At 39.8% G+C, this 27,687-nt stretch overlaps 1 protein-coding gene across 4 annotated transcripts in view; it reads right to left on the reverse strand.

Annotated features, from left to right (window-relative positions):
- LOC126483965 (GPI ethanolamine phosphate transferase 2) overlaps positions 1-27,687 on the reverse strand; it is a 108,042-nt gene that overhangs the window by 48,628 nt on the left and 31,727 nt on the right. For 2 of the 4 annotated variants that reach the window (XM_050107266.1, XM_050107263.1), the window contains exons 3-8: positions 25,060-25,269; positions 24,792-24,980; positions 24,537-24,682; positions 19,338-19,480; positions 15,693-15,863; positions 15,387-15,586 (exon numbers count right to left, since the gene is read on the reverse strand). In XM_050107266.1, the coding sequence (XP_049963223.1) occupies positions 15,387-15,586; positions 15,693-15,863; positions 19,338-19,480; positions 24,537-24,682; positions 24,792-24,980; positions 25,060-25,269 (1,059 nt within the window). Of the gene's footprint in view, positions 1-15,386; positions 15,587-15,692; positions 15,908-19,337; positions 19,481-24,536; positions 24,683-24,791; positions 24,981-25,059; positions 25,270-27,687 lie in introns of all 4 variants that reach the window. The other 2 variants (XM_050107264.1, XM_050107265.1) reach the window with 2 other exon arrangements.

Raw genomic sequence — 27,687 nt, forward strand, 5'->3', positions numbered from 1 at the left:
GGGCAGGAGGAGTTGTACTACTCGTCGATCCGGCTGGAAGTCGAGAAACTGATCTGGCTAGCACAGGTGTTGTAGCAGCAGCGTAGGAAGATGTCATTCTCACAGGATGTAATCGGTCGTATTTCCTTTTGGCCTCAGTATAGGTCAGTCGGTCCAGGGTCTTTTATTCCATGATTTTGCGCTCTTTCTGGAAGATTTTGCAGTCTGGCGAGCAAGGTGAATGGTGCTCCCCGCAGTTGACACAGATGGGAGGCGGGGCACATGGAGTATCGGGATGAGATGGGCATCCACAATCTCGACATGTGAGGCTGGAAGTGCAGCGGGAAGACATATGGCCGAACTTCCAGCACTTGAAGCACCGCATCGGGGAAGGGATATAGGGTTTGACGTCACATCGGTAGACCATCACCTTGACCTTTTCCGGTAACGTATCACCCTCGAAGGCCAAGATGAAGGCACCCGCAGCAATCTGATTTTCCTTCGGACCCCGATGAACGCGCCAGACGAAATGTACACCTCGGCGCTCTAAGTTGGTGCGCAGCTCGTCATCAGACTGCAAAAGAAGGTCCTTATGGTAAATAACTCCCTGGACCATATTTAAACTTTTATGGGGTGTGATCGTAACGGCAGCATCCCCCAACTTGTCACAAGCAACTAACCGTCGTGACTGGGCAGAGGATGCCGTTTGTATCAGGAATGACCCAGAGCGCATTTTGGACAAGCCCTCGACCTCCCCAAACTTGTCCTCTAAATGCTCGATGAAGACCTGAGGCTTTGTGGAGAGAAAAGACTCCCCATCAGCTCTCGTACAAACTAAGAATCGGGGCGAATAACTGCTACTGCCATCCTGAGACTTGCGTTCCTCCCACAGTGTGGCCAGAGAGGGGAACGTTTTTGGATCGTACTTCTGAGCGTTAAATTGAGCCCGAGAACGCTTAGAGACTGCTGGTGGCTGGCCACCAGCGAGAGATGATGTACCACGCTTCATTGCGGGTCATCCGCCCTGATGCCACCTACTCCGACCAAGGGCCCTCCCCGCGGGCGCCACCCAGCCGCAGCAATAGCCACCTGGCAGGATGGCCATTGCCGGGAGTCCCGATGCCCCAGGGAGATGGGCATCTACTCCTTGGCATACGTGGGGAGTTAATGGCGCAGGCATCAGTAGAGCGATCCCTGTGTTGTCAGGCGGCCCCACCACAACGGACTGGCTACTGTGCTGGATGTTAGGTAACATGTGGTCCATGGTCGCCGTCAGTGCAGAAAGAGGCACTGCACAGTGCAAGGTGTAATCTGCACGCAGGAACGTAGTCATGCCCAAGAGATGGAGAGCAGGCAGGACTGCAATGCAACGGCGAATAAGCTGGCGAAAGGTCTGATCGCAAGATGGACACAATGCACCAAGTAAGGCGCCCTTCCCCAATCGGCTCGCTCTTCGGAAAATTTTGAGAGATGGAGGTCAAACCCAACAGGGGACCATCACATAACGCCGAAACGTGTGAGACTCCTTTTAGTCGCCTCATATGACAGGCAGGAATACCGCGGGCCTATTCTAACCCCCGAACCCGCAGGGGGTGGTGCAGCTAGGTACCTCTCACATTGATGTATCATTGCCAGAGGTGAAAGAAGAGATAAATGGCAGAAAAATCTTAGGACTGAGTGGGGATTAAACACCAGACCTTTGAATTCATAATCTGGCACTTACTGAATGAGGCACAAGTAATGGGAACAACTGACATAGTATGGAGTATCAATTACATTGCAATTACAGCAAAGTTTACAATCAGTTTTGATGTCAAGAAATTGTACTAAATCTCACAATCATACTACCATAAATCACAACAAAAAGCAGAAAAGACACACACGCCTTTGCCCCTACATGGTGCCAGCTGGACGCATAACGCCAGTACTACAGTTCGGCAGGTAGACTAGCTTGGGAGGGAGGGAGGGAAAGGGAAAGAGGGAGGAAGAGGGAGGGAGGGAGGAAGAGAGAGAGAGAGAGAGAGAGAGAGAGAGAGAGGGAGGAAGAGGGGTTGAGGGAGGAAGAGGGGTTGAGGGAGGAAGAGGGGTTGAGGGAGGAAGAGGGGTTGAGGGAGGAAGAGGGGTTGAGGGAGGAAGAGGGGTTGAGGGAGGAAGAGGGGTTGAGGGAGGAAGAGGGGTTGAGGGAGGAAGAGGGGTTGAGGGAGGAAGAGGGGTTGAGGGAGGAAGAGGGGTTGAGGGAGGAAGAGGGGTTGAGGGAGGAAGAGGGGTTGAGGGAGGAAGAGGGGTTGAGGGTGATGGCTGGCGGTTCGGAGGAAGGTAGCCGGTTTGCCCACTAGAAATGTGAGAGGCACTCCTGTACACCACATGCTTCACACATGCACCTCCCACCTCTCCCTACTGCATTCCTAGCTTGCAAATAAACTGCCACTCTCTGAACCACTAGCTGCCCACCCTCTTCCTGCCTTGCACCTCTCTCTCCCTCTTACTCTCTTACTCATGCCATATGACACAACCCCCATCCCAACATAGTCCACCTGCTGAACAATGCAGCACTGGCATTGTGCATTTGGCAAGCGCCATGTAGGGGCACAGGTTTTGTGTGTGTGTGTGTGTGTGTGTGTGTGTGTGTGTGTGTCTAAGCTGCAGAGGACTATAATTTTTTATAGATTTTAACTAGGTGAAATTTTTAAAAAAAGCATTCCATCATGTCTTTTTTTGTTACACTCAAGTTTTCATTTCTATTTAGCATAAAATCCCTAAATAACTTAAAATTTAGAATTATTTTTTATTTAAAATGGCCTTAAAACTAAGATTTCTCACATTAATTCTATCAATTAAAGATGAATTTAGCAGTAAATGAAAGAAATTGATGGCTGAAGAGAGTAGTGTTAGGAGAAAGGTCGCATGATCATGCCAAAACTGGTTAAATTAGTTTATGAAAAACTACACTCTGCCCGAACAAATCATGAAGGCCCAAAGGCACTGACCGGTCACCATGTCATCCTCAGCCCACAGGCATCACTGGCTGCAGATATGGAGGGCATGTGGTCAGCACACCGCTCTCCTGGCTGTATGTCAGTTTACGAGATCGGGGCTGCTACTTCTCAATCAAGTAGCTCCTCAGTTTGCCTCACAAGGGCTGAGTGCACCCTGCTTGCCAACGGCACCCAGCAGACCAGATGGTCACGCATCAAAGTCCTAGCCCAGCCCGACAGCACTTAACTTCGGTGATCTGACGGAAACTGGTGTTACCACTTCAGCAAGGCTGTTGGCTAAATATTATTATAGTGGGTAATATTATTGGTGAGGCTGAGCGTGTTTCGACGTGTTATCTGTGGGCTAGGAATGAATATGAACAACCTGCTGTTCGATTAGATCATGTTTCAATAAGCTAAATAAGTTCAGTATCTTGCTGACCATCTAAAATGACACTTAGTTTATATCCAGCAATCAGATGCTGATGTGCTTGTGTTTTTAGTTCTGGAATATGGCTCGCAGTGGCTTTTTAATTTCTCCTGGCTGCTTCTCTTATGTTTGTGATGAATACGTAGTGAAAAGTCGAACAAAGAAATGTAAGTGAGTTGTGAAGAAAGTATACTTCACTTATTTCAAATTGACACTTGGAGCTCGAGACAAAGCATTGGCTCGGCATAAGACTGTGCAAAAGATGCAAGGATGATCTTCATTTGTAGTTTATGGGTAATAAAAACTCTTTGATTTTTGGCATTCCTATGACATGGCATGAACACAAAAATCACGCAAGTGACTGCTACTTCTGTTTGGTAGATTTGAAATAATTTAATAGAAAAAATTAAAATAAATATCTTACACTCACCATGACTCAGCTATTCATCATGTGTCACATGGCTCTGAAATACTAGTCCCACAGCCACCTTCTAATTTAGATGACATCCCGTGCGAGTCAGCAGACTCATACACATTAGCTTCCCAGGATGAATCCAGCTTGGATTTCCCTGTTGACGAGGGTCCTCAACTTTTTTCTCAGGGTGAGCTCAACGACCTAGTAGGAGACTTAGGTCTTTCAAAAGATGCAACGGAATTGCTGGGACAAAGACTAAAAACACAAAAACCTCCTGTCATCTGGGACCTCAGGTTCTTGGTACAGGCATCGGGACAGAAAATTTTATCATTTTTTCCCCAAAGACGGAACTCTGACTTATTGTAATGATGTTCATGGGCTCATTAAGTGGTTTGAAATAGAATATGATGCACCACAATGGTGCATATTCACTGATTCTTTGAAAGGTAGTCTCAAAGCAGTCTTGTTGCAAAATGGAAATGTATTTGAATCTGTTCCTATGGGGTGCTCACTTCATATGCAAGAAGACTATTAATTGTGATTTGGCTATGATTCTTGAGAAAATCAAATATCAAGAGCATCAATGGATCATTTGTGGGGATTTCAAAATATTAACCATGTTGTTGGGTCAGTAGTGAGGTTATATGAAAGATCTTCACTTTCTTTGTTTATGGGACAATAGAGCCAGATAGCTGCGCTGGACAAAAACTGACTGGCCATAACAAGTCAGTTACACCCCTTGAAGAAAATAATTTATTACCACTTATTCAAATTGAATAAGGGCTTATAATGGAGTTTGTCAAATAATTTCAAACAGATGGGAATTGTTTTAGATATCTGTATTCTAAGCCCCAAAACTGTCTGAAGCCAGGTTAAAACAGGCAGTTTACATTGGCCCCACCATACGAAAATCTTTTACCTGATCCCCTCTTTTGGGAAACTATGGAACAACAGGAAAAATAAGTGTAGGGGTCTTCCAAGAATGTAGCGCACAAGTTTTTGGGGAATACTAAGGATTGTGCCCACAGAACCATTGCACAACATACACTGTCAGCATATGAAGCTCAAAGATGCAATATGAGTTTAAAAGTTCATTTCTTACACTCCCATACTGACTATTTTCCAGAAAACTTGTGAGCCTACAGTGAAGAACAGGGTGAAAGATTTCACCAGGATGTCTGTAATACTGAGTGACGTTACGAAGGGAGATGGGACATTAATGTGTTACCTGACTACTGCTGATGCTCTATCGAGAAACCAGAGAAGGAGTTTGAAACATGTTTTGAGAAGCATTAAAGAGAAGAAAAAAAATTTTCACAAGTAAAAAGAACAGACCTAAAACTGTGTATAAATCAGAAACAATTTTTTTAATTCATTGTAAGAAAATACAATATGTTTAGCTTGAAGTAATAACTACATCTTTTTATCAAAAATTTGTTGTCATACAGCAAAACACCTACACATGATGGGATGTTATGGAAGTCATTTTTAGGATCCGTAACTTTTAAAACATATAATTCAGCAAAAATATTCCATGCAGCTTTTTTTTCCAAAGCTTGCACAATTTGTCAAATATCCAAAAAACTATTCCTGTATACCTAACAGAGGTTAGAACCATTAGCATGAACAGCAGTGTCATCTGGAAAGAGTGCCAGATGAGTGCTTACGGTTAAGAGAAAATTAGTATATACAGTCCCGTAAACACACCAGACAGATTTATGGGGCAATTCATACAATTACACAGTCCAACAAGGTCTCTCAGTGTGACTTTGAAGGATACAGCCATTGGTGCCAGGTTGCATGGCAAAACACCCATGACAGATTTAAGGGATGCCACAAATCAACACGGCCTCACTTGTTGCAAACAGCCAATGTTTACAGCAAGTTCTCCGATGAGCATGTTGACAATTAAGTTATGTGGTTTTCTCCAGACTGTGACCTGGACTTTGTTGTTACCAACCATTAACATTTGGCTAGCATATGAACTTGTCTGTCTGTTTAATGCAGTAATCTCTTCACTTATTGTTCAACCAACAGTTGCGTTTTCAGTGAAAGAATCTGTGGCATATGGGTGCACTGGGAACATGGTTCATTTTCTAATGCTTCCCAATGAAACCTACAAACAGATTTTCCCGTGCTAATGTGTGAGTTATTCAACAAGCTTCCAGCGTACGATAATGGCTAAGAGGTATCCCACCTTCAGACATATAGCTCTCACTCACCTTGCACTGGATAGATATGTACCCAGTAGAGCAGTTCATAACGGGAGGGAACCTCCATAGAAAACAATCACTGTAAAGAAACTTCTAGAGAAACACAGATTACTGCATAATAGGTATAAAGCAAAGTGTAGGGCTATAGATATAGAGATGCTGAATGAAATGCATTTGGTTGTCAAGAGAGCAATGCCTGAGGCCTTCAATGACTACCCTAGCAGAATACTGTCAAGTGATCTTTCACAGAACCCAAAGAAATTCTGGTCATATATAACAGCTGTTAGTGGCACCAAAGTTAGTGTCCAGCCCCTAATAAATGCAACAGGAACTGAAATTGAGGGTAGCAAAGCAAAAGTTGAAATGCTTAACTCCTTCAAATATTTCTTTACAAAGGAAAATCCAGGATAACTGTCCCAATTTAATCTTTATACCACTGAAAAGATGGATGAAATAAGTATTAGTGTCTGTGGTGTTGAGAAACAGCTGATATCATCAAAAGTTAACAAAGCTACAGGGCCGATAAAATCCCTGTCAGATTCCACACTGAATTTGCAACTGACTTGGCCCCTCTTGTAACTGTCATCTACTGTAGATCCCTTTAACAAAAAACCATGGCAAGTTCTGGCAAAAAGGCACATGTCACACCCGTCTACAAGAAGGGCAGTAGAAGTGATCCAAAGAACTACCATCCAATATCCTTGACACCAATTTGTTGTGGAACCTTAGAGCATATTCTGAGCTCAAATACAATGAAGTATCTTCAACAGAATGAGCTCCTCAATGTCAATCTGCACGGATCTTGAAAACATCAATCTTGTGAAACCTATCTCGCACTTTTCTAATGACATACTGAAAGCTTTGGATCACGGCAGTGCATTTCTCTATTTCTGAAAAGCATTTGACTCAGTACCACACCTACAGTTATTGACAAAAGTATTACCATATGAGGTATCAAATTAAATTTGTGACTGGATTGAGGACTTTTTGGTAGGGAGGACACATCATCATATCTTGGATGGAGAATCATCGTCAGATATAGAAGTAACTTGGTGTGTGCACCCCCTGAAAGTGTGTTGGGACCCCCTTCCTGTTCATATTGTATATCAGTGACCTTGCAGACAATATTAATACAGGCCTCTGGCTTTTTGCAGGTGATGCAGTTATCTATGATGAAGTACTGTCTGAAACAAGGTGTATAAATATTCAGTCATGTCTTGATAAGATTTCAATGTGGTACAAAAGATTGGCAACTCGCTTTAAATAGTCATAAATATAAAACTGTGCACTTCACAAAATGTAAGACATAGTATCATATGGCTATAATATCAGTGAGGCACTGTTGGAATCAGCCAACTTGTACAAATACCTGGGTGTCACACTTCATAGTTATATGAAATGGCATGATCACATAGTTTCAGTTGTGGGTAAAGCAGGTGGTAGACTTCCGTTTATTGGTAGAATATTGAGGAAGTGCAATCAGTCTACAAAGGAGATTGCTTACAAGTCCTCCTGCGACCTGTTCTAGAATATTGCTCAAGTTTGTGGGACCCACACCACATAGGACTAACAGGGGATATCGAACGTATACAGAGAAGGGCAGCATGAATGGTCACAGGTTTGTTTAATCCATGGGATAGTGTCACGGAAGTACTGAAGGAACTGAACCGGAAGACTCTTGAAGATAGACGTAAACTATCCTGAGAAAGTCTATTAACAAAGTTTCATGAACTGGCTTTAAATGATTACTCTAGGAATATACTGCAACCCTCTACATATTGCTCACATAGGGATTGTGAGGATAAGATTAGAATAATTACTGCACACCCACACACACACAGAGGCATTCAAACAATCACTCTTCCTGCAATCCGTAAGTGAATGGAACAAGAAGAAATCCTAATAACTGGTACAATGGGATGTACCCTCTGCCATGCACCTCATGGTGATTTGTGGAGTATGGATATAGATGTAGAATGAGAGGGAGGGAACTGGGGAGACGGAGGGAACTGGGTTTATAGGAGTGGAGGGTGACCAAACTTAACAAATGGGGAAAAAACATCGGAGTAATGATATAAAAAAAAATTCCAAATCTAATTGTGACAAAATATTTCTTTGATAATTGTTTTAATTCTTATTGATCATCATCTGGAAAACATATTTTCTCGCCAAACCATTACCCTTTGCTCGTTTGTCTCATATGAATTTAACTTGCCACAGCAATCAAACGGATGTCCCTACAACAGGTACCTACAAAGAAAGTCATTCATTCACTCACTCACTGTGTTTCGTAAATTCCATCATGAAGGAGAGCTTTACCACACGTGAAATGAATCAAGTCATTTGCCAACAGACAGATGCAGCCACTAAAACCTGCTTCTGTAAACTATATTAATAATAAATTACAAGTAGTGCTAATTTACTCACATTTATAACTACAGGAATTACTTCAAAAGCACTCTTTCTTCTTAATATTACAAATATCGCAGTGTAGTTGCAGCTCTCTGAGACTGCAGATGTGTGTCCAAGTTGCACTTGCGTGTGTGTGTGTGTGTGTGTGTGTGTGTGTGTGTGTGTGTGTGCGCGCGTGCGTGTGTGTGTATGTGTGTCTACTGCTGACAAAGGCCTTAATGGCCGAAAGCTATGATTGTGTGAATCTTTTTATTGTGCCTATCGCGGCTCAGCATCTCCGTTATATGGTGAGTAGCAACTTCCCTTCTTTCTTATTGTTACATTCCATCCTGGATTTTCCATTGTTTGATTTAATATTACAAAAAAGTGCATATTGTGGGTGGAAAATTCCACTGATCTTCCTCTTAGATTACTCAACTGCTATTTTATCTACTATTTCACATTAAGCATTTATATAAATTAACTGTTTCAGATAATGCTATCAGATATGAAAGTAAATAGTTTCATATGAACACGATTGTCAGCACGAATTTTCATCCCCAAGGCCCAATAATAGATATATTACAAAAAGAGCAGCACATATATTAGCCTCTTACTTTATTTTTTTAAATCTGAGAATTTATATCTCTTGTCAGATGGCCACTAGCAAATTCTTAGAGGCTTTTGCATCACAAGATACAACTCCATTATGAATTATTTTGTGGGATGCAAACTCCACAAATAAGTTATTTTTACTTTTAGTATTGTGGTTGTGAATTTCACAGTTCACCCTAAACACCCACTTATTATTAACTATAATTACCATAATGTAGTAAATGTGTTGGCATGTTGATCTACATTCACAGGTTCCCTGTAGAGGTTTCTACAAAATGTTTGGTTACTGACTTTACAAATATTCTTGTTGAAAACTTCTGCAGAATGAATACTTTTTTCACCTGCTGCATTATTTTGCTAGACTGTACCACAGGATATAGACTGTACCACAGGATAGTATCTGACGTAATTACAAAAAGTACGTTAGCAATGGCACCTGCAGGTGAACCCAGTAAAAGGGATTTCAAAGTATCAAGCAGGGACGACTGATTTTGGGTCATTCATCCACACAATGGTAACATCTCAGTTTTTTATTCAGTAGGATGCCAACAAGTTTCACAACTGAAGTTTCATTCGTGTGCGCCCATTGATCCACACTCATGGTGCCTGTTAAGTCATTTTTCATTTGTCTAGAATTGCATAATATAAGTTTTTGTAAGATTAAGGAGTTAAGCTGTTTGCTATTAACTAGTTGTGAGCCTGTTTCAGGCTGTGTCTAGTATGTAAGTGTTGAGACTCATCATCAGCATACTTCTATCATCATCAAACAACAAAAATTTTTAAAGCCATCCTATGCCTTTGGTAAATTAACCATTATGAAAAGGATAGATAGCTACTCACCGGAAAAATGGTGCACCAAGTTGCAGACAGGAACATCAAAAAAGCGTTACACACTAAGCTTTCAACCAAAGCCTTTTTCAGAAAAAGGAAACAACATAAACACATTCACACAAGGAAGCATACCTCACACACAAGGAATATATATCTAAAAACACAGATGATGTTTGTTTGTGTGTCTATCGACCTGCCAGCACTTTCGTTCGGTAAGTCACATCATCTGTGTTTCTAGATATATATTTATCTGTGTGTGTGTGTGTGTGTGTGTGTGTGAGTGAGAGAGAGAGAGAGAGAGAGAGAGAGAGAGAGAGAGAGAGAGAGATGAGTTTGCTTGTGTGAATGTGTGTATGTTTTATTTTTCCTTTTCTGAAGAAAGCTTTGGCTCAAAGCTTAGTGCCTAACAGCCTTTTCGTTGCACCTGTCTGCAACTCAATTTGTCATCTTTATGGTGAGTAGTGAACTATCCTTTTCATAGTTGTTGACACTCCAACCTGGACTTACAGTTGTTCAATGTCTACAGTAATTATTCCTGTGGTATCAATTCTCAATGTGGTCCACTGTTTTCTATTGTTGTCCTATGACTCCACTCATGAAAGGTAGGTCTTGAGCAAGATAACAGTTTAGTTTCCCTTGTAAAGTTTTATGATATATACAATCAAAGGCCTTGGAATATCACAAAAAATGCTAAAGGGGTAACTTCTTTTGTCTAGTTCAACCGGAACTCTGCTTGTGACAGATATCGCTCTGAAGAGAGTCCTTTAGAGAAGCCAATTTAATCAGCTGTGTAAAAGCTATAGTCAAAATAGTGGTCTAAACATGTTATAAGCTTCCCACCCAAAAATGTTTGAGAACTCACGAAGGAGGGAAATGTGCCTCCAGTTATGCTAGGTCACTTGCTTACCTTCACTATTACAAATGAAGGTCGCTAATGCACCCATTCATACATCATGACTGACTGACTATGACTCAAGTGTGGTACTATCAATTCAGCACAAGATCTCAGTGCTTTGTTGAAATACCATCATGAGGAGAAGATTCTGGTGAAGCTTTTAACAACTGTGAAGGTAAAAAGTATGTCTGCTAATGGGGTAAGCAATTCCTGTCTAAATAAATCCAATGAATCTGGTTTCGGTGGGCCCTTTGATTTCTGCTGCTGTTAAAAACGAAAATCACTGAATCTACTGGCCATCTGAATCTAATGTCATCTGTCTCACAGCTACTGTCATCTGACAGCTGAATATCACTTGCCTTTATGAGCTGCTTCATTTCAAGTCTAATGAAGCTGAAAACTGTCTTTATTTTGACTTTGGAATTTTGTATTTTTTTTCCCTGGGGCAGGGTTTTTGCTTTTTCAAAGAGACAATGAAGAACTACCACAGTATTGCTTGTAGTACATTTTCAAGTTTTGATTAAGTTCAGCCCTCTGCATTAAATAAAGCTCTCTCCTCCTGTCATAATATACTTTGGTTCCAAATGCTTACAACCCTTTTCTTCAGCTCAGACTGTAATTGCCATTGACCTGTTGTAAAGGAAAATTTGAGAGAAAGTATTACAACAAATTTTTAGGAAAACTTAAATTTTCCATCAATTTGTTCCCATTGTTCATCCAGTAAATTCTCTCATAAGAGTGTGATCACATCAGTAGTTATGGCTCCGCGAGACAGTACTTTTCCTTTCTTAAATAATGTGGAAGAACACTGATGTCCCTCGCCAACAAAAAAAAATAATTTTTGAATGTTTCTGCACTTCATGAGCCAATTCTTAATAATTTTGGGTCAAGAAAAATAAATATAACAATGAAAAATTTTCCTTAGCTCTAGTTTCTGTGACACGCACTAAGAGGAAGTATTTCATATTAACGGATTAAGAGAAAAGGATACATTTTAATTATATATGCTAATAATATTGAAAGTGTATTGGAATTTTTTTAAATGACTGCTACATTTTAAGAATTTTAAATTGCTGAAACAATACCTCGCAGATGGTTGGGTCTGAACAGAATCATGTGGTGGCTGCATGAGATCACTGTCTTTTAGCTTGCCTCTTGTTATGGAGTTCCAGAGCGTCCCTATACTGAGAACAACAGTAACCCGCAAGCACCACTTCATTCCAATTGCCCTGATGTCTTTGTTGCATAACAGGAATGTCTTAATGGAAACTTCCTCCATGTTCATCACTAACGGCTCCACAACTAGGAGGGAAAAAGTCTAGGTGGGAGTGGAGGAAATGAATTTTAAGGGACATGGTGCATCCAAAGTTATGGTATTTTTGCAGGAGCACTGTCACCAACTGAGTGTAGTTATCATCTCTCTTGTTGCCTAAAGAAATCCACGAACATCTGCTTGAAGGCTTCCCAAGCTTCCTTTTCTTTCCCCTCCAAAACTTGGTCAAATGCAGGATCCTTTACAAGTTCTCAAATTTGTGACCCAATAAAAATACCTTCCCTTACTTTTGCATCACTTAATTTTGGAAAGTTCTCTCTTACGTACTTAAAGGTCCATCCTTCTTGGTTCATACCTTGGACAAAATTTTTCATAAAACCCAGCTTGACATGCAAGGGTGGAAGAAGAACATCTTTTAGGTACAGGACAGGCTCGGCAATGACATTTTTCTCGCTGGGGTTAAAATTTCTCGCAGGCCAATCTACTTTAATATAATGTGATTTCCTATCCCTACTGTCCCACGTATGTAAAAAGCAGCAATGTTTTGTGTACCCCAGCTGCATTCCTAAGAGTATTGCAATGACTTTTAGATCACCACAGAGTTTCCATTTGTGTTCTTGATATCTCATCGAGTCCAAGACGGTTGTCATATTCGCTTATGTCTCCTCCATGTGCACTGCATGACCAACAGGAACAGAAGGAAGATGGTTGCCATTGTGAAGTAGTACAGCTTTCAAACTAAGCTTGGAGGAGTCTATGAACAGCCTCTATTCAGTTGGATCGTGGTTCAAATTCAAAGATTTCATCAAGCCATTAATGTCGCAGCAAACAACAAGACTGTTTTCTCCTCCAAAAATGGAAGCAGTTCAATATGATGTTTTCTGTACTGTGAGGTTGTGACATCACTTTCGAGAAGATTCCATTGCTGTAGTTAAGACACAAGAATTTCTGCCTTCTCCTTTGACAGGTCAAGGTCTCTAATGCAATCACTCAATTCCGCTTGACTCAGTCTGTGTGGTTTATCATGTTTTCCTCAAAATCAGGGTCACAGGATGTGGAAGGCTTCTTCTTCTTCTTCTTCTTCTTCTTCTTCTTCCACACTGTCTTCATTTTCTCCTTTAAACACACAATTTTCCGGTGGAGGAGGAACTAGTAAACTATCTGAATGCCGAATGAGTCAATTAGCAGTTCGAAGAATTGGGACTGAACTTTTCTTCATACACAGTCCTGCCTATATAGATGGAATCAAGCAGAAATAGCAGTCATTTGTGTGGTCTGTAGGCTCCCACCAAACCACAGGCACAGTGAAAGCAATAGATCGTTTCTCACTTTTCAGCCATTCTTGCAGTGTAACTGAACATGTGTTGCAACATGTATGTGGAGCCCATGACTTATCCTGGTCCCCTACTTTCAGGCCAAAATAATCCTAATAGGCAGTCTTCACAAGAGGCATCAGATTGCATTTCTGTGGAGAAAATGTTATTTCACCACAAATGTAACAAAAACTATTCTCCTTATTTACACATTTTCGGGGTATTTTTACAAATTTTACACCACAAAAGCACTTTCATACCAGAAATTCTGCTTCAATTACAGTAGAAACTATATGAAACTCTCAGTCACAGCAACAGTAACTTTGTTTAAGACTTACCAACAGCTTAAGAGCATTAGTGGTTCGTTATTGGAAATGTGTGCCAACTACAAAAACAAAATTTACCCCAAATTGAAAATGTTGACTCTAGAAATGAAACATCACTTTAACTCCAAAGCAAAAGCTAGTCTGTCATTTTTATGGTGATTTTTTAATCCAGCAAATGGAAACACATGAGAATTAACTCTTTTTGAGCCTGAAACATTTTCACTGTTGGCCAGTGTATCCAAACCATCTATTATGGGGCTCATATAAGGGGCATTCAAATGAAACGTGGTCGCTACTGTAAAGTAACGGTAACGATTTAATTAACTCAAAAATATAGTTATAAACAGTATATATACTCAAAAATGTGTTGCCAAAACTGTTGGCACATTTATCCCATTGCAACACTAGAAGTCGATTCCATCCTTGAAGAAGCTAGTAGGCTGCTGTCAGATCCAGGCCTGGATCCAGTCACACACTTTGTCATGGCTGGAGCCCACGCTAAAACCAGTAACCGATGGATCTCGTCCCCGGTGATTTTGCAGTTGCCCAAGAATAAAGCATCCACTTCTGCAACTATTTCCGGTGTGATGACATGAGCCTGTCCAGGACGAGCATCGTCTTCTAGTGACTCACGCTCCTCAAGGAATCATTTGCACCATTCCAAAACACTTGAATGACTCAGACTGTACTCACCATACAAAGCCTTCATCCGTTGATACATTTCATGGCCTCCAACTCCCTCCACCGCCAAAATCGATTCACTCCTCGTTGTTCCTGCTTACTGACCTGCATATTCAGTAGTGAACGATAAATTGTGTGACCACCTTCTCTTCATTGTGAAACAACACTGGTGCTATGAAACATTAAATGGTGCACACGTGTCAGTCTCTCTACTAATCAATGGCGACACCATACCCGCAGTTACATGGTGCCATCTTATGTGTAAGGCAAAGGTAGACGCACTGACCACGTTTCATTTGAATGAACCACATATTTCATGCAGGATAGTTGGATGTAAAAGTAAATTAGCAATTGCTGTTGCATTATATCCTTCTATTCTTGTTTGTAATGTTACTAGTACACCAGAGTTAATGGGATAGTGACATAAACATGTCTCAGAACAAATTACTGAAGTAACATGTGATGACTATTCTTATGGGAACAGATGTTCGTCTGGAATAGCGGAAATCAATTTTAATTCATCTCTGATACTCTAAGAAATATGCATTGTACTTCTACTGAGACTCAGAATGTTAACCACATGATGTACAGTTAGAAATGACATTAGACATAAGATAGATACTTTGCCATATAGCTGCTTGTGGTATTTCCATGATCTTAAACCTAAAGTTGTTAAAAGTAGTGGAGCACAGTCTTCAAAAGATAGCCTGAGAAAAAAAGGTTTTAAAAATCTAAGCAAAAGACACAGTAAAGAGAACATTAACAATAAAATTTTGCACAGAAGCAAAAAAATGTTACCCGGAAACCAAATGGCAAAGAGAACAATTTTATTAAATATGCAGAAGCAATAAAAAATGGAGTGCAGAAGGAAAATGACTGCTGCATGAAGAACACTGAGAGCATAGCTGATGGATGTGAAAATTTGGTTAGACACATTCCATACACAAAAGACTTTCAAACACAACACTGCTCTTAAATAGATTCAGTGGTAATTTCTGTCCTGTGACTGTTGTAATTATTTTTAAAAACATAAGATACAGAGGTCTTACCTGCAACAACACCCCAATGGCAACACAGATTGTGTGGATGTCATACTTTATCAGTGACTCCGTAAGTTTGAAACCCATGCATGACAGTGCAGAGTAATATGCTGCAATGGTTGTTTCAATGGCTGTGTTCTTTTCTTCTTCTTCATAAATTAACCATTTCTCATGAAGCTGAATAGCTTTTTGATATTCTGAATGACAATCTTGCATTATAGAAAAATCATACCATTAGTTTTATACACATTTCCTTATCTAGTTGTTTACACTTTTGTAATGCACAGTACATTGTCAAAATATTTGTTGGCATACCTGATTCTGTTATCTCAAAGGTTTTTCCAAATAACTCAGCCATTTGTTGAGCATTATAATATAAGAAATACAACTGTTTGTTTGTTGGTAGGTGATGCAACAGTCCGTATATGGTCTTCCCCAGATTACCAGCTGGTATAGGAACACCCAGAAGAGCAGACAATGTAGGAACTAAATCAATTTGTGAAATAATTCTTTCATTATCAAACACAGAGCTGAAAATACAAATATTTCTCTGCTGTATTATAAAGTGAATTATGCTATAAAAACAGTAATGTGTTTTCCTCACCCACCCAATACAAACAAAGCAAAACTGGGCTAAAAATACAATTTTTTCTCTTGAGTCAGTGGAAGTAGCCATCACATTTAACAGAACACCTAATTAACAGCTGAAGAATTAAGAGCAAGGAACAAGAATGGAATCAACTCAGTTCATCTCTCTGTTGTTTGACTGGGAGAGAGAGATAGCAGGATGCCAGGCAGATCTTAAATAAAAACTTCTGTCTCCATAAGACTGCTTGCTAATTTAATGTCAACAACTTCCTCAGTAACATTATCCCAGTAATTGAATGAGCACACCAAAATCTCTTTGTAGTAGGTAGTGTTTGAAACACACTCCGTATCACGTTCCCTCAGAATACAACTAAGGGAAGCAAGCTGTAGACTTAGGAATCACATTATTACTCTCATTATTCAATGTGTGTGTGATTTGTTCTCATTATACCCATTTCAGTGAAAGGTAACTTCAAACTGATAAACTTCCAGGATCGGAGATGACATGGAACCTACGAACAGAAGTACAAAGTACCTCTTCAAGCCAAGCTGGATGGCTACAAGGATCAGCCTGAAGATTCAAATAAGTGTGAGCTGACTTGACTAACACATCAAGGAAGGAAGGTGAACTACCCTTTTCCAGCTCCACAGCCAAGCAAATATTTGGGTGGATGTAATTAATATGTTCTGAAAAGTTCTGCAAACTCCCACTCCCATAAGACTCAATAATAAAATTATTGTCTACGCATCTAAAAAAAAAAAAAAAGCATGCAGGTTTCAATGCCACTGACTCTACAGCAAATTTATCACACTTTTTCATAAAAATAATGGCAACAATAGTTGACAAAGGACACCCCACTGCAACTCCATCTCTGTTCATAAAACTGGTCATTGATTAAAAAGTAAGTGGAAGTCAACACAAGTCAAAACAGGCTAGTTAACACAATACCAAACCTAACCTCAACTAACTGTAATAAATCTGACAGAGGCACATGTGTGTAGAGAGACCACATCAAACCCTACCAAAAAAACAGTCAGTCAAACACAATCCCTTTAATTGCCATATGAAATCTACCAAATTCCTACTGTGATGTACACACTGACCTATTACTGGGTTCAACAGAGAAGAGTTTGTTTTGGGTATATTGTATTCCACAACACCTATAATACTGACAATAAGCCTCAGAGGAATTACTTCCTTATGGATCTTCAAAATCCAATACACTCTAGGAGGTACAGAACAGTATGATTTAAGACTCTTAATAATATCTTGTGACAAATAACTTTTCTCCAAGATCTTCCTATTACAACTAGTCTCAGGTACATGGGCTCATTCAGTAAACACTGCATCTTATGAAAATAATGCGGCTTCTCTAACACAATCATAGTACTGGCCTTGCCCACAGGTAAGATAACAATATCAGGATCCACTTAAATAAAACACAAAGCAAATCTCTCTGCTGCTGTAATACGGGGTGCGGCAGCATTCATAGCGTAATTTTAATTGCATCGTAGAATGACGTACTGCAGGAACGAGCGCCAGCTCGTGCTGCATTTATGTACTAATGAGCTGTTATATTGACAGTGATATGGAGCGGTGGAGTGCACAGCATCATGTCTTTGCTGTTGAAAGTTATTTCAAGAATAACAACTCTGTTATTGCTACCCAACGTCTATTTCGGCAACATTTCAACTTGGGACGTCATAGGAAAGTTCGAGATGGACGGACCATTGTGAGGTCGGTACATGCATTTCGAACAACAGGTTCTATTTGCAATGGCAAACCGGGAAGAAGTGAAAGAACTGTGCGGACACCAGAAGCCATGGAAAATGTTCATGCTGCAATGTTGTGTAGCCCAAAAAGATCTGCTTGTCATCATGCGCAAACTGTGCATACGTCTGATCGCTCATTCAGGAGAATATTGCACGAAGATCTCCATTTTCACCCATATAAGCTGCAGATTGTTCAGGAAATTAGGCCTCGCAATTGGGTTTCACATGAAACATTCTGTTTAACCATGCGTGATCTCCTTTGCCAAAATCCACAAATGTTGCACAACAACCTGATTCAGATGAAGCTCATTTTGAGTTATGTGGTTCAGTGAATAAACAGAATATGCATTATTGGAGTGATGTAAACCCGCATGAACTGCACATCAAGCCCCTGCACAGTTCTCGTGTCACAGTGTGGTGTGGAGTTGCTTCCTTTGGGATTATTGGCCCTTACATCTTTGAGGATGACATTGGTGCTGTCACCAGTGAACGCTACCTAAAGATACTGCAAGACTTCATTCTTCCCCAATTAGGTATGGTCGATGTGGATGTGGAACAATTACAGTTTCAACAAGACGGAGCGACCTCACATACAGCCAGAATTTGCATGGATTTCTTGCGACAGAGATTTCCGAGTAGAGTAATTTCCCGTTTTGGTGACATTTCCTGGTCACCTCGCTCATCTGACCTTTCATGTGCAGACTTTTTCCTTTGGTGCTACCTGAAGCAAGTAGTGTTCCGAACAAGTTGTGCCACCATTCTTGAGTTGAAGGATTGCATCAGAACTGCCGCCAGCAATGTCCCAGGGAATACTTTACGCCGAGTTACGGAAAGCTTCCAACACCGCCTAGATGAATGTGTTGTGCAGAGTCATATTCAAAAAGTAATTCACGCGATGGACAATGACTTACGCATTAGTAAATGGCATACCTTTACCTATTAATTGAAATAAGAGGTAGTAAATAAATTACAGTTACTGCCTGATGGTGTGTTTTTAATATCCTACTATGAACACTACCGCACCCAATACTATACTTGGGTGAACATGCCCTTATCAACACATGACATACTTCTTTCCTAATCGCCTCACGAACATCAGCAAGAAGTTTAAAAACAGCCTGTTTGATAGCCCTTATAAAATCAACTGGCAAATGTTAGGTTAGGTTTGTTGTCAGATGAACTAACCTGTTTCGGCATGTATTTGGCTTCCACTCAAAAGCAAAAGTAGGTATAAACCAAAAGTTAGATGTGTTCTCATATGTAGATGTGCAATACTTTCCCAGGATTCCGCCAATAAAACTATATTCCCCCTCCTCCATCCTCTCTTCTCTCTCCCCCTCGCTTCCCCCCCCCCCCCCCCCCCCCACTCACTCACTCACTCACTCACTCACTCACTCCAGCAAAATCATTGGTTTGAGGTTCGACACGTTTTATGTTTCTCCTTACACAGATATACAGTTGTAATGAGTATAAGTGCAGATATTTTTATACATGGTACCTTAATATGTACATACATCAGTGTTGTGGTTGCTTTTTTCTCATCAGTCTTCCCGCAAATGTCACAAACTTTACAATCTGATGTTTTCTGCATGGGCATACCTGCGCTGCAATGTGGACGACGCCTGTCAGTACAGATTATCTGTTTTGCGTCCATAAATCCACACTTTAATATTGGATCTGCTGACCCAGGGAAAATAGACATGGCTTGCTTTTGCCACACATACATCGAGGTACTATCCAACCTGAAAACATGTGACTTGTAATAGCTACAATTATTAGTCTGCAAATGACTTAAATACTGATATAATTTTGTTCAGTACACCATCCTCAGCCACCTATAGAATTTTCAGCACTTACACTCATTTCACTCTGTATATCTATAATTTTTTAAAATTATCCTCCATACAAACATTTACGAAAACTTCAGGCTACTGCATTCAATAAATTTACAACAGATGTATACTTAGAAAAGGGAGAATTCTGTAGCACAATCAAAGTATTACTCAAAAAGAATTCAGTCAATAATCAAACTAAGAACATCAACATCAGAAATTATGAGTGAGCTCCAAGAGAATTCTTTTATTGTCCTCTGACCGACTTCTTGCAGGATGAGATCAGATTCCACCTGAACCTAACTTTATGGAAACCTCTGCACTATTTCAGTTTGGAACAGTCACCAAAATTTAAAGCAAATGCCAAGTCACAGGGAATCTACATTTCACCATCAAGTTTTAGTATAGACCCTTTACTCAAAGTGTTATTCTTATGAGGGTGGTTTGAAAAGTTCTCGGAATCACCACGAGAGATCAGCGCAAGGGCAACAAGTTGTTCACGTGATATTCAATGGATTGTTGCCTGTAAACATGTGCCACATCAGTGGTCTTTGAAGAGAGCTGTGGCGGTGACGCGGCTCTCTTGATGTTCCTGCGTAGTTGTGATGAAGCGAGCTAAGATATTTTTACTTCCCCTCTTGTTTCGCCATCTGCCTCCTTAAATTTCATTTTTTCATTATTGAATTAATTAGCATTAACATAGATGAATGTAATCTGCTTTTTCATATAAGACAAAGGTTGGCCCTCAGTTTTAAAGAATTTAACACCAGATCTAATTTTGTGCTTGGTTTTAGGTATGTAATTGATTTTCTAATTTATTTTGACTATTCCTAGGTAGTACCTTTTGTTATAGGGTGAAATAAGTAATTGTTTCGCAACTTAAATTCTACTGTTTACATGTAAACAAATACAAATTCTGTACTAATTATAAACGTTTGGAAGACAAAATACTAGTAATCTTAAAGTATCTATTTGGCTCTATTCAAAAACATGTTAGCAAAACCAGCCCTTCATTAATTCAAAAGTAATTAACAGTTTTGTCAAAGTATTGTTTACAACACGATATGGGTTAATTACATCATTTAAACAAATAATTCGACTCTAATCCTTGCTGAAGAAAAAACTGTTAAAAAGACAGAATTTTTCGATGTGTTCAGTTAATTTAATGAGTTAAGATTTAATTGTACAGGACCTATTATTGTGATGACATATAAGGGGCCAATTTTTGGTCCTGAGACAGTCAGTCCACTGTCGAGTTTTAGACGAGAAACCTGTGTTGGTTAGAATAACAATAATGCTTGAACGTAACTGTGGAATAAGTGCTAAACAATTAGGCCATGTGTAAAAACAATGACAGTGCCTGCTCCATACATACCTTTCTATTCTTCAAGAACTGTGAACTTTGTGATTAGGCTTTTACTGCTCGTAGATGTCCGACACTAAACTATTGTAGCAGTATGTGGATGTTCGCCTGAAAACTATTACTGGGACTGACTGATAGTGAAACAATAGTGCACTGACCAAATAACTGTGTATTATTAGTGGGTTGTGAACAGTGAAAGTAAAGCACAGTGAAATGCAACTGTGCACCTATCGGCTACATTATTTACAGTAGTCAGTGTCGGAATCCACAATCTTTTTTTTAGCCAGTGTAGCAACACAGTACGTCGACACCGAGGGCATCAAACAGAGATATAAATAAAGCAGGCCAAACCGCCACATAGTGATTTGCGAAGATGGTGAAAAAAAAATTAAGATTCAAGCAGTGATTAAGTACTTCATAAAGAAAGGTATGAAAGCAAAGGACTTTCATGCCAATTTCCAGAATACACTGGGGGACTTGGCTCCTTCATATTCAACTGTTGCCAAGTGGACAAATTAATTAAATTTGGTTGGGAAAGCTTAGACGATGATCGATGCAGTATTCGGCCAAAATGTGTCACTACTCCAGAAATCATTGCAGAAGTGCACAAAATGGTCATGGAGGACTGCCAATTGAAAGTGTGTGAAATTGCTCATGCTTGCCACATGTCATCTGAAAGGGTAAATTACTTTTTAACTGAAGAAGTAGAAATGAAAAAAATATCTGCAAGATGGATGCCGTAACTCTTGATGCTGGATCAAAAACAAATGAGAATGGACATATCGGAACAATGTTTGGCCTGTTTTAGGAGTAACGAACAAGATTTTTTTGCACTGGTTTGTGACCACAGATGAATCTTGGGTGCACTACTATACCCCAGAGACGAAACAAGTCGAAGTAGTGGAAATTTGCTGATTCTCTGCCATCAAAGAAAGCAAAGGCAATTCCTTCAGCGCGAAAGGTCATGGCATCAGTATTCTGGGGTGCGAAGGGGATTGTATTTGTACATTTTCTCCCCACTGGGCAAACAATTACTGGAGAATACTATGTAACCACCTGGACAAATTGCAACAAAAGATACATGAGAAAAGGCCACATCTAGCAAGGAAGAAAGTCGGCTTCCATCAAGACAATGCGCGCCCACACACATGTGCCATCGAGATGGCAAAATTACACAAACTAAGGTATGAATTGTTGCCACACCCACCTTATTCACCGGATAAGGCTTCGTAAGATTTCCATCTCTTCCCAAAACTGAATATTTTTCTTGGTGGACGAAGATTCACTTCAAACGAAGAACTGACAGCCGGAGTTGACAACTATTTTCAGGCCTGGAGGAAACTGATTTTGAAAATGTGATCAAGGCACTGGAACATCGTTGGACCAAGTTCATTAATCTAAAGAAGACTACACTGAAAAATAAAAAAATGTTTCAGTGATGTAAGTGCTTTTTTATCTATTCCATTCCGAGAACTTTTCAAATCACTCTTGTAATTTAGTCACAGCAAACAAAATAATTTATTCAACTTATGAAGTACAAAGAAGATTACAGAAACAACATACCAATACAGTCCACTGAAATGAAGGGATGTGAAAAAACAAACTCTATAATCCTGAAGAAGTAGAAATATCAAACATTTGTTTTCCAGATAATCCAAGAGTGGACAGAGAGTAGGAATATCCAAGATTCCATGGCATCAATATATATGAAAAATCTGCTGCTATAGAAGTAGATGACACTGTGATGAATTTCTAACTGGAAGCAATCTGCATGTTACATGTTGTACAACTAAATAATAGTATAACATACGTAGTCAGCCATTCCCAAATGGTGAGAGCTTAAGAGAGGGCTAAAATTTAGAAGTCTCTTGTGACAGTGTGCAAACAGCATGCACAGAGGCACTTTTATTCAATTAAAATATTTTAACAGCTGTACAATTTGTAATACCTCATCTCTAACTAACATCAAGGCATATATGCAACTGCAATGACTAGGAGCTCTCAGGACAATGTGATTATTTTGAAAAGGAATTTATTTTTTTCATGTTCAGAACAGATTTTAAAATTCACTGACAAGAAAAAATTTCAACACCAAAAAATAATTAATGTACAATAATGAAATTTCAGAAATACATTGGTCTCGATAACATATTTAAGTTACTAATGTTGCAAGATCACAGGTTAACGTAAGCTCGAGATAAGCTATTGCAAATGTGAAATGCCAGTACATTATTGACTGGTGTAACTGCCAGAATGTTCAATGCAAGCATGCAAACATGTATGCATTGTGTTGTTCAGGTGCTGGAAGTCAGTTTGTGCGATGGAGTTCCATGCCTGTTGCACATGGCCAGTCAGTACAGGGACGGTTAACACTGTTCATGGATGACGCTGGAGTCATTGACTACCAACATCCCATACATGCTCAATTGGAGATAGATCTGGTGATTGAGTAGGCCAAGGCAACATGTTGACACACTTTAGAGCATATTGGGTTACAACAGCATTATGTGGCTGAGCGTTATTCTGTTGGTAAACACCCATTAGAATGCTGTTCACGAATGGTGGCACAACAAGTCGAATCACCAGATTTACATACAAATTTGCAGTCAGGTGCATGGGATAACTAAGAGAGGGCTCCTGCTGTCATACAGAATTGCAACTGAGACCATAACTCCAGGTGTAGGTCCACTATGTCCAGCACACTGGCAGGTTGGCTGCAGGCCGTCAATTGGCCTCTTTCTAACTAACACACAGGCATCACTGGTACCAAGGCAGAACCTGGCCTCCACTCTGCCCTCCAATGAGCTCTTGCTTGACATCACTAAAGTTGCAAATGGTGGTGGTTTCTGGTCAACAGCATGCATGCTACATGGCATCTGGCTCGGAGCTATCCTTGAAGTAACTGATTTTTAGTAGTTCATTATGTCACTGAGGTGGCAAATTCTGCTCTGGTAGCTGCTGCAGATGCAATACCATGCAACAAAACTATATGGCGAACACACAATTGTCTTCCATCTCAGTTGTGGCACATGGCTGTCCAGAGCCCGGGCTTCTTGTGAATTTACATTCTCATAACCACAGCTGTGAGCTATCATGTACAGTGGTCACATTCCTGCAATGTCTTCCTGCAATGTCGCAGAAGGAACATTCAGCTTCTCATAGCCCTATTATACAACCTTGTTCAAACTCAGTAAGGTGCTGATAATGGCACCTTTGTCGGCTTAAAAACATTCTTGACTAACATCAACTCACCACGTCCAATCTCAAAGGTAATTAATGTTCACACCCACTATGGTATGCATTTAAAGCAGACCTCATTTGCATTCTCATAGCGGTGCTCCTAGTGCCACTCTTATGCGTTGGTGGGAAATTTGAATAGACATCATCTTACAGATCTGGAAATGGGCCTACCAACTTCCATTTATGTCGTACAACTGCTCCTTGGTGTTGAGATTTTTTTTCCCTCTCAGTGTATGTAACATGGATATCACAAGGTTCTGAGTATCCACTTGTTTTTCCCTTTAATAAACATATAAAAAATCATCTAGTTTAGTATTTACAAAGATAAGGAAATTAAAAAGATGCATATAATGATTGCTATACCTGGAATATCTCTGTACACAGCTCTGCCCCACAGCAATAATTGGTACTGTTATTTCAGGTAGTGATGCACCACCATGACCACCAGAATCTTTCATTCCATGATCTCCACAGATAACCATGAGAGATGGTTTTCCTCCATTGGTATTCTAAAACACAACTGCAAATTCCAGACAAATGGAGCAATTTCAGGTTGTATAGTACACATTTCCTCCATGATCTGGAGAACGGAAGTTAAAAAAATATTACTGTTCATACCTTGACAACAAACTGTTCATGTATTTTTTGTACAACACTGTCCATTTCATTAAGTTTTGTTCTTATATGATGGCTTTCTGGTCCCTCAACATGTCCAATGTGATCTAAGCCCAAATAATGGAGTACCATTATACTCCAGTCATCGGAATTCAGTTCAGATGGTAAGTTACGTGTAACATTGCTATCAACCTTCAAGAATAGATCATTAAATTACTGATTGCACACTATTTAAATACATGCTACACACACATTTGCAGAAACCTCTTACCTCCCAGAAATCAGATACAAAAAATGATGAAGTTCCCTCACTTCTTACAAATTTGTCTGGGTAAAGTTTCAGCCAAGTGTCATCACCATAGAAGACAATCTTCAGTCCATTGCTGACTGCCTGATGTAACAGGTTATCATCAGTAACAGCACTACTACCAAAATTGAGGATAACATCAATGAAGTTGGGCACTGAACCTGTTGTAAGAGCCTGCAATATCGAACAAACTTTCATTCATATGTGGTGGACATCAACATTCACTGAGTCATACATACAATAACTGTTGATTCTTTGCAGAAAACTTTCATGGGCTCTACATAAATGCCTTCTCAGTGTCTTTTGGGCTGCCTTCCAAAAGTATACTGAGTATTACATTACTATTATTATGATTATTATTATTATTATTATTATTGTTATCTATTTTCATTCATTCACTGTTTTCTGTAACTCACAACATGAAAGAGAATTTTCATGGATGTGGAACAAGTCAAAGTACATATTAGCAAAAGAAGGAGCTGTTTGCAACTGCAATAATAATTATCTGTCATTAAACTACTATGAACTATTTGCATCAAAAGGAAAATCCACTTGAAAAAAGTATAAAATTATGAGACATAATTGATGGTTAGTATTTACCTTCATTAGGCAGAATATCAGTACGCCCGATAAGCTGAGTGATGTGCCCTTAATTTTGAACATTCCCCAACCTATTCCTTCTCTCCTCCTCGAAGAAGCAAATACTAGTTTTAAAGCTAGAGTAGTATCAAATATTTTTATACGTGCCTATCAGCAGTACTGATATTTCACCCCCTGAAAATAATTCCAGACCACAATTTCTCTCACACAATTTTATGAACTATAATTTTATAAAACTTCCTGGCAGATCAAAACTGTGTGCCCGACCGAGACTCGAACTTGGGACTTTTGCCTTACGCTGAGCTACCAAAGCACGACTCACACCCGGTCCTCACAGCTTTACTTCTGCCAGTATCTCGTCTCCTACCTTCCAAACTTTACAGAAGCTCTCCTGCGAACCTTGCAGAACTAGCACTCCTGAAAGAAAGGATACCACTCACTCCAGGTTTTTAATTTCATATTGCTAGCTTAAAATCCATATAGCCATATTGACATTTATCATAGGGCCATAATTAGGTGTGTACCATAATGGACTTTAGTTGAATTAAATCAGGTGATGTTGAGGACATTAGATTAGGAAATGAGGCACTTAAGGTAGAAGATGAGTTCTGCTATTTGGGCAGCAAAATAACTGAAGATGGTCAAAGTAGAAAGGATGTAAAATTTAGACTGGCAATGGCAAGAAAAGTGTTCCTGAAGAAGAGAAATGTGTTAACATTAAGCATAGACTTAAGAGTCTTCCAAAAGTATTTGTACGGAGTGGAGCCACCTACTGAAGTGAAACATGTATGAGAAACAGTTAAGATAGCAAGAGAATAGAAGATTTTGACATGTGGTGTCACAGAAGAATGCTGAAGATTAGATGGGTTGATCACGTAACTAATGAGGAGGTACTGAACAGAACTGAAGAGAAAAATTTGTGGCACAACCAGATTAGAAGAATGGATTAGGTAGTAGGACACATTCTGAGAAATCAAGGGATCAACAATTTAGTACTGGAGGGAAGCATTGGGGGTAAAAATCTTAGGGGGAGACCAAGATCTGAATACAGTAAGCCGATTCATAAGGACGTACTTCGTAATAGTTACTCAGAGATGAATAGGCCTGCACAGGATAGAGTAGCGTGGAGAGCTGCATCAAACCAGTCTTCGGACTAAAGACCACAGCAACACCATAACAACAGAGATATGTTAAAGGTCAGCATAGTCACCAGTTATGCTGGTAAGAGAAATCTTTTACATCCTTGGTGATTTTTTTCTTTATTAGCCTTAGGCAGTGGTCCAAGACATATTTCTTTTACAATAACCGTTATGAAAACCATCTTAAGTTGCACAGGATGAACATTTATTTATTGATGACCAGTTCTGGACTGATGATGCTGATGAGGTCCCATACACCAACCACCCAAGCGGAAAACCCCACAAATCAACAAGTTTGAGAGTAAACAATGTGGCTCCACATGAGCTCATTACTAACTCCAGCATGCTGGAGATACAGCATATTTCTCTGCCTCATGTTTCATCTTCCAATGCTGAAGACGTCATCAGAGGCAATCAAGATTCAGATAGCACTATCAAAGCAAAACATGCCACGTGAGCCGAATCGTCTACACATTTCCATGCAACAATCAGTTTGTGACATTCATCAAGGCAATACCTAAGATCACAGTCATACTGAGATTGTGTAATCTACATTGACATCTATACTCTGCAAAGCACCGTGAGGTGCATAGCAGAGGACACATCCCATTGTATCAGTTACTACGGTTTCTCCCCGTTCCATTTGCATATGGAACGTGGGAAGAATTACTGTTTGCAAGCCTCTGTGTGTGTAGTAATTATTCTAATATTATCCTCATGATCACTATGTGAGTGATACGTAGCGGGTTATGGCATATTCCTAGACTCATTATTTAAAACCAGTTCTTGAAACTTTGTTAATAGACTTTCTTGGGCTAGTTTATGTCTATCTTCAAGAGTCTTACAGTTTAGT

Source organism: Schistocerca serialis, chromosome 6 (assembly GCF_023864345.2).
Source record: "Schistocerca serialis cubense isolate TAMUIC-IGC-003099 chromosome 6, iqSchSeri2.2, whole genome shotgun sequence".
Classification (NCBI taxonomy): domain Eukaryota; kingdom Metazoa; phylum Arthropoda; class Insecta; order Orthoptera; family Acrididae; genus Schistocerca; species Schistocerca serialis.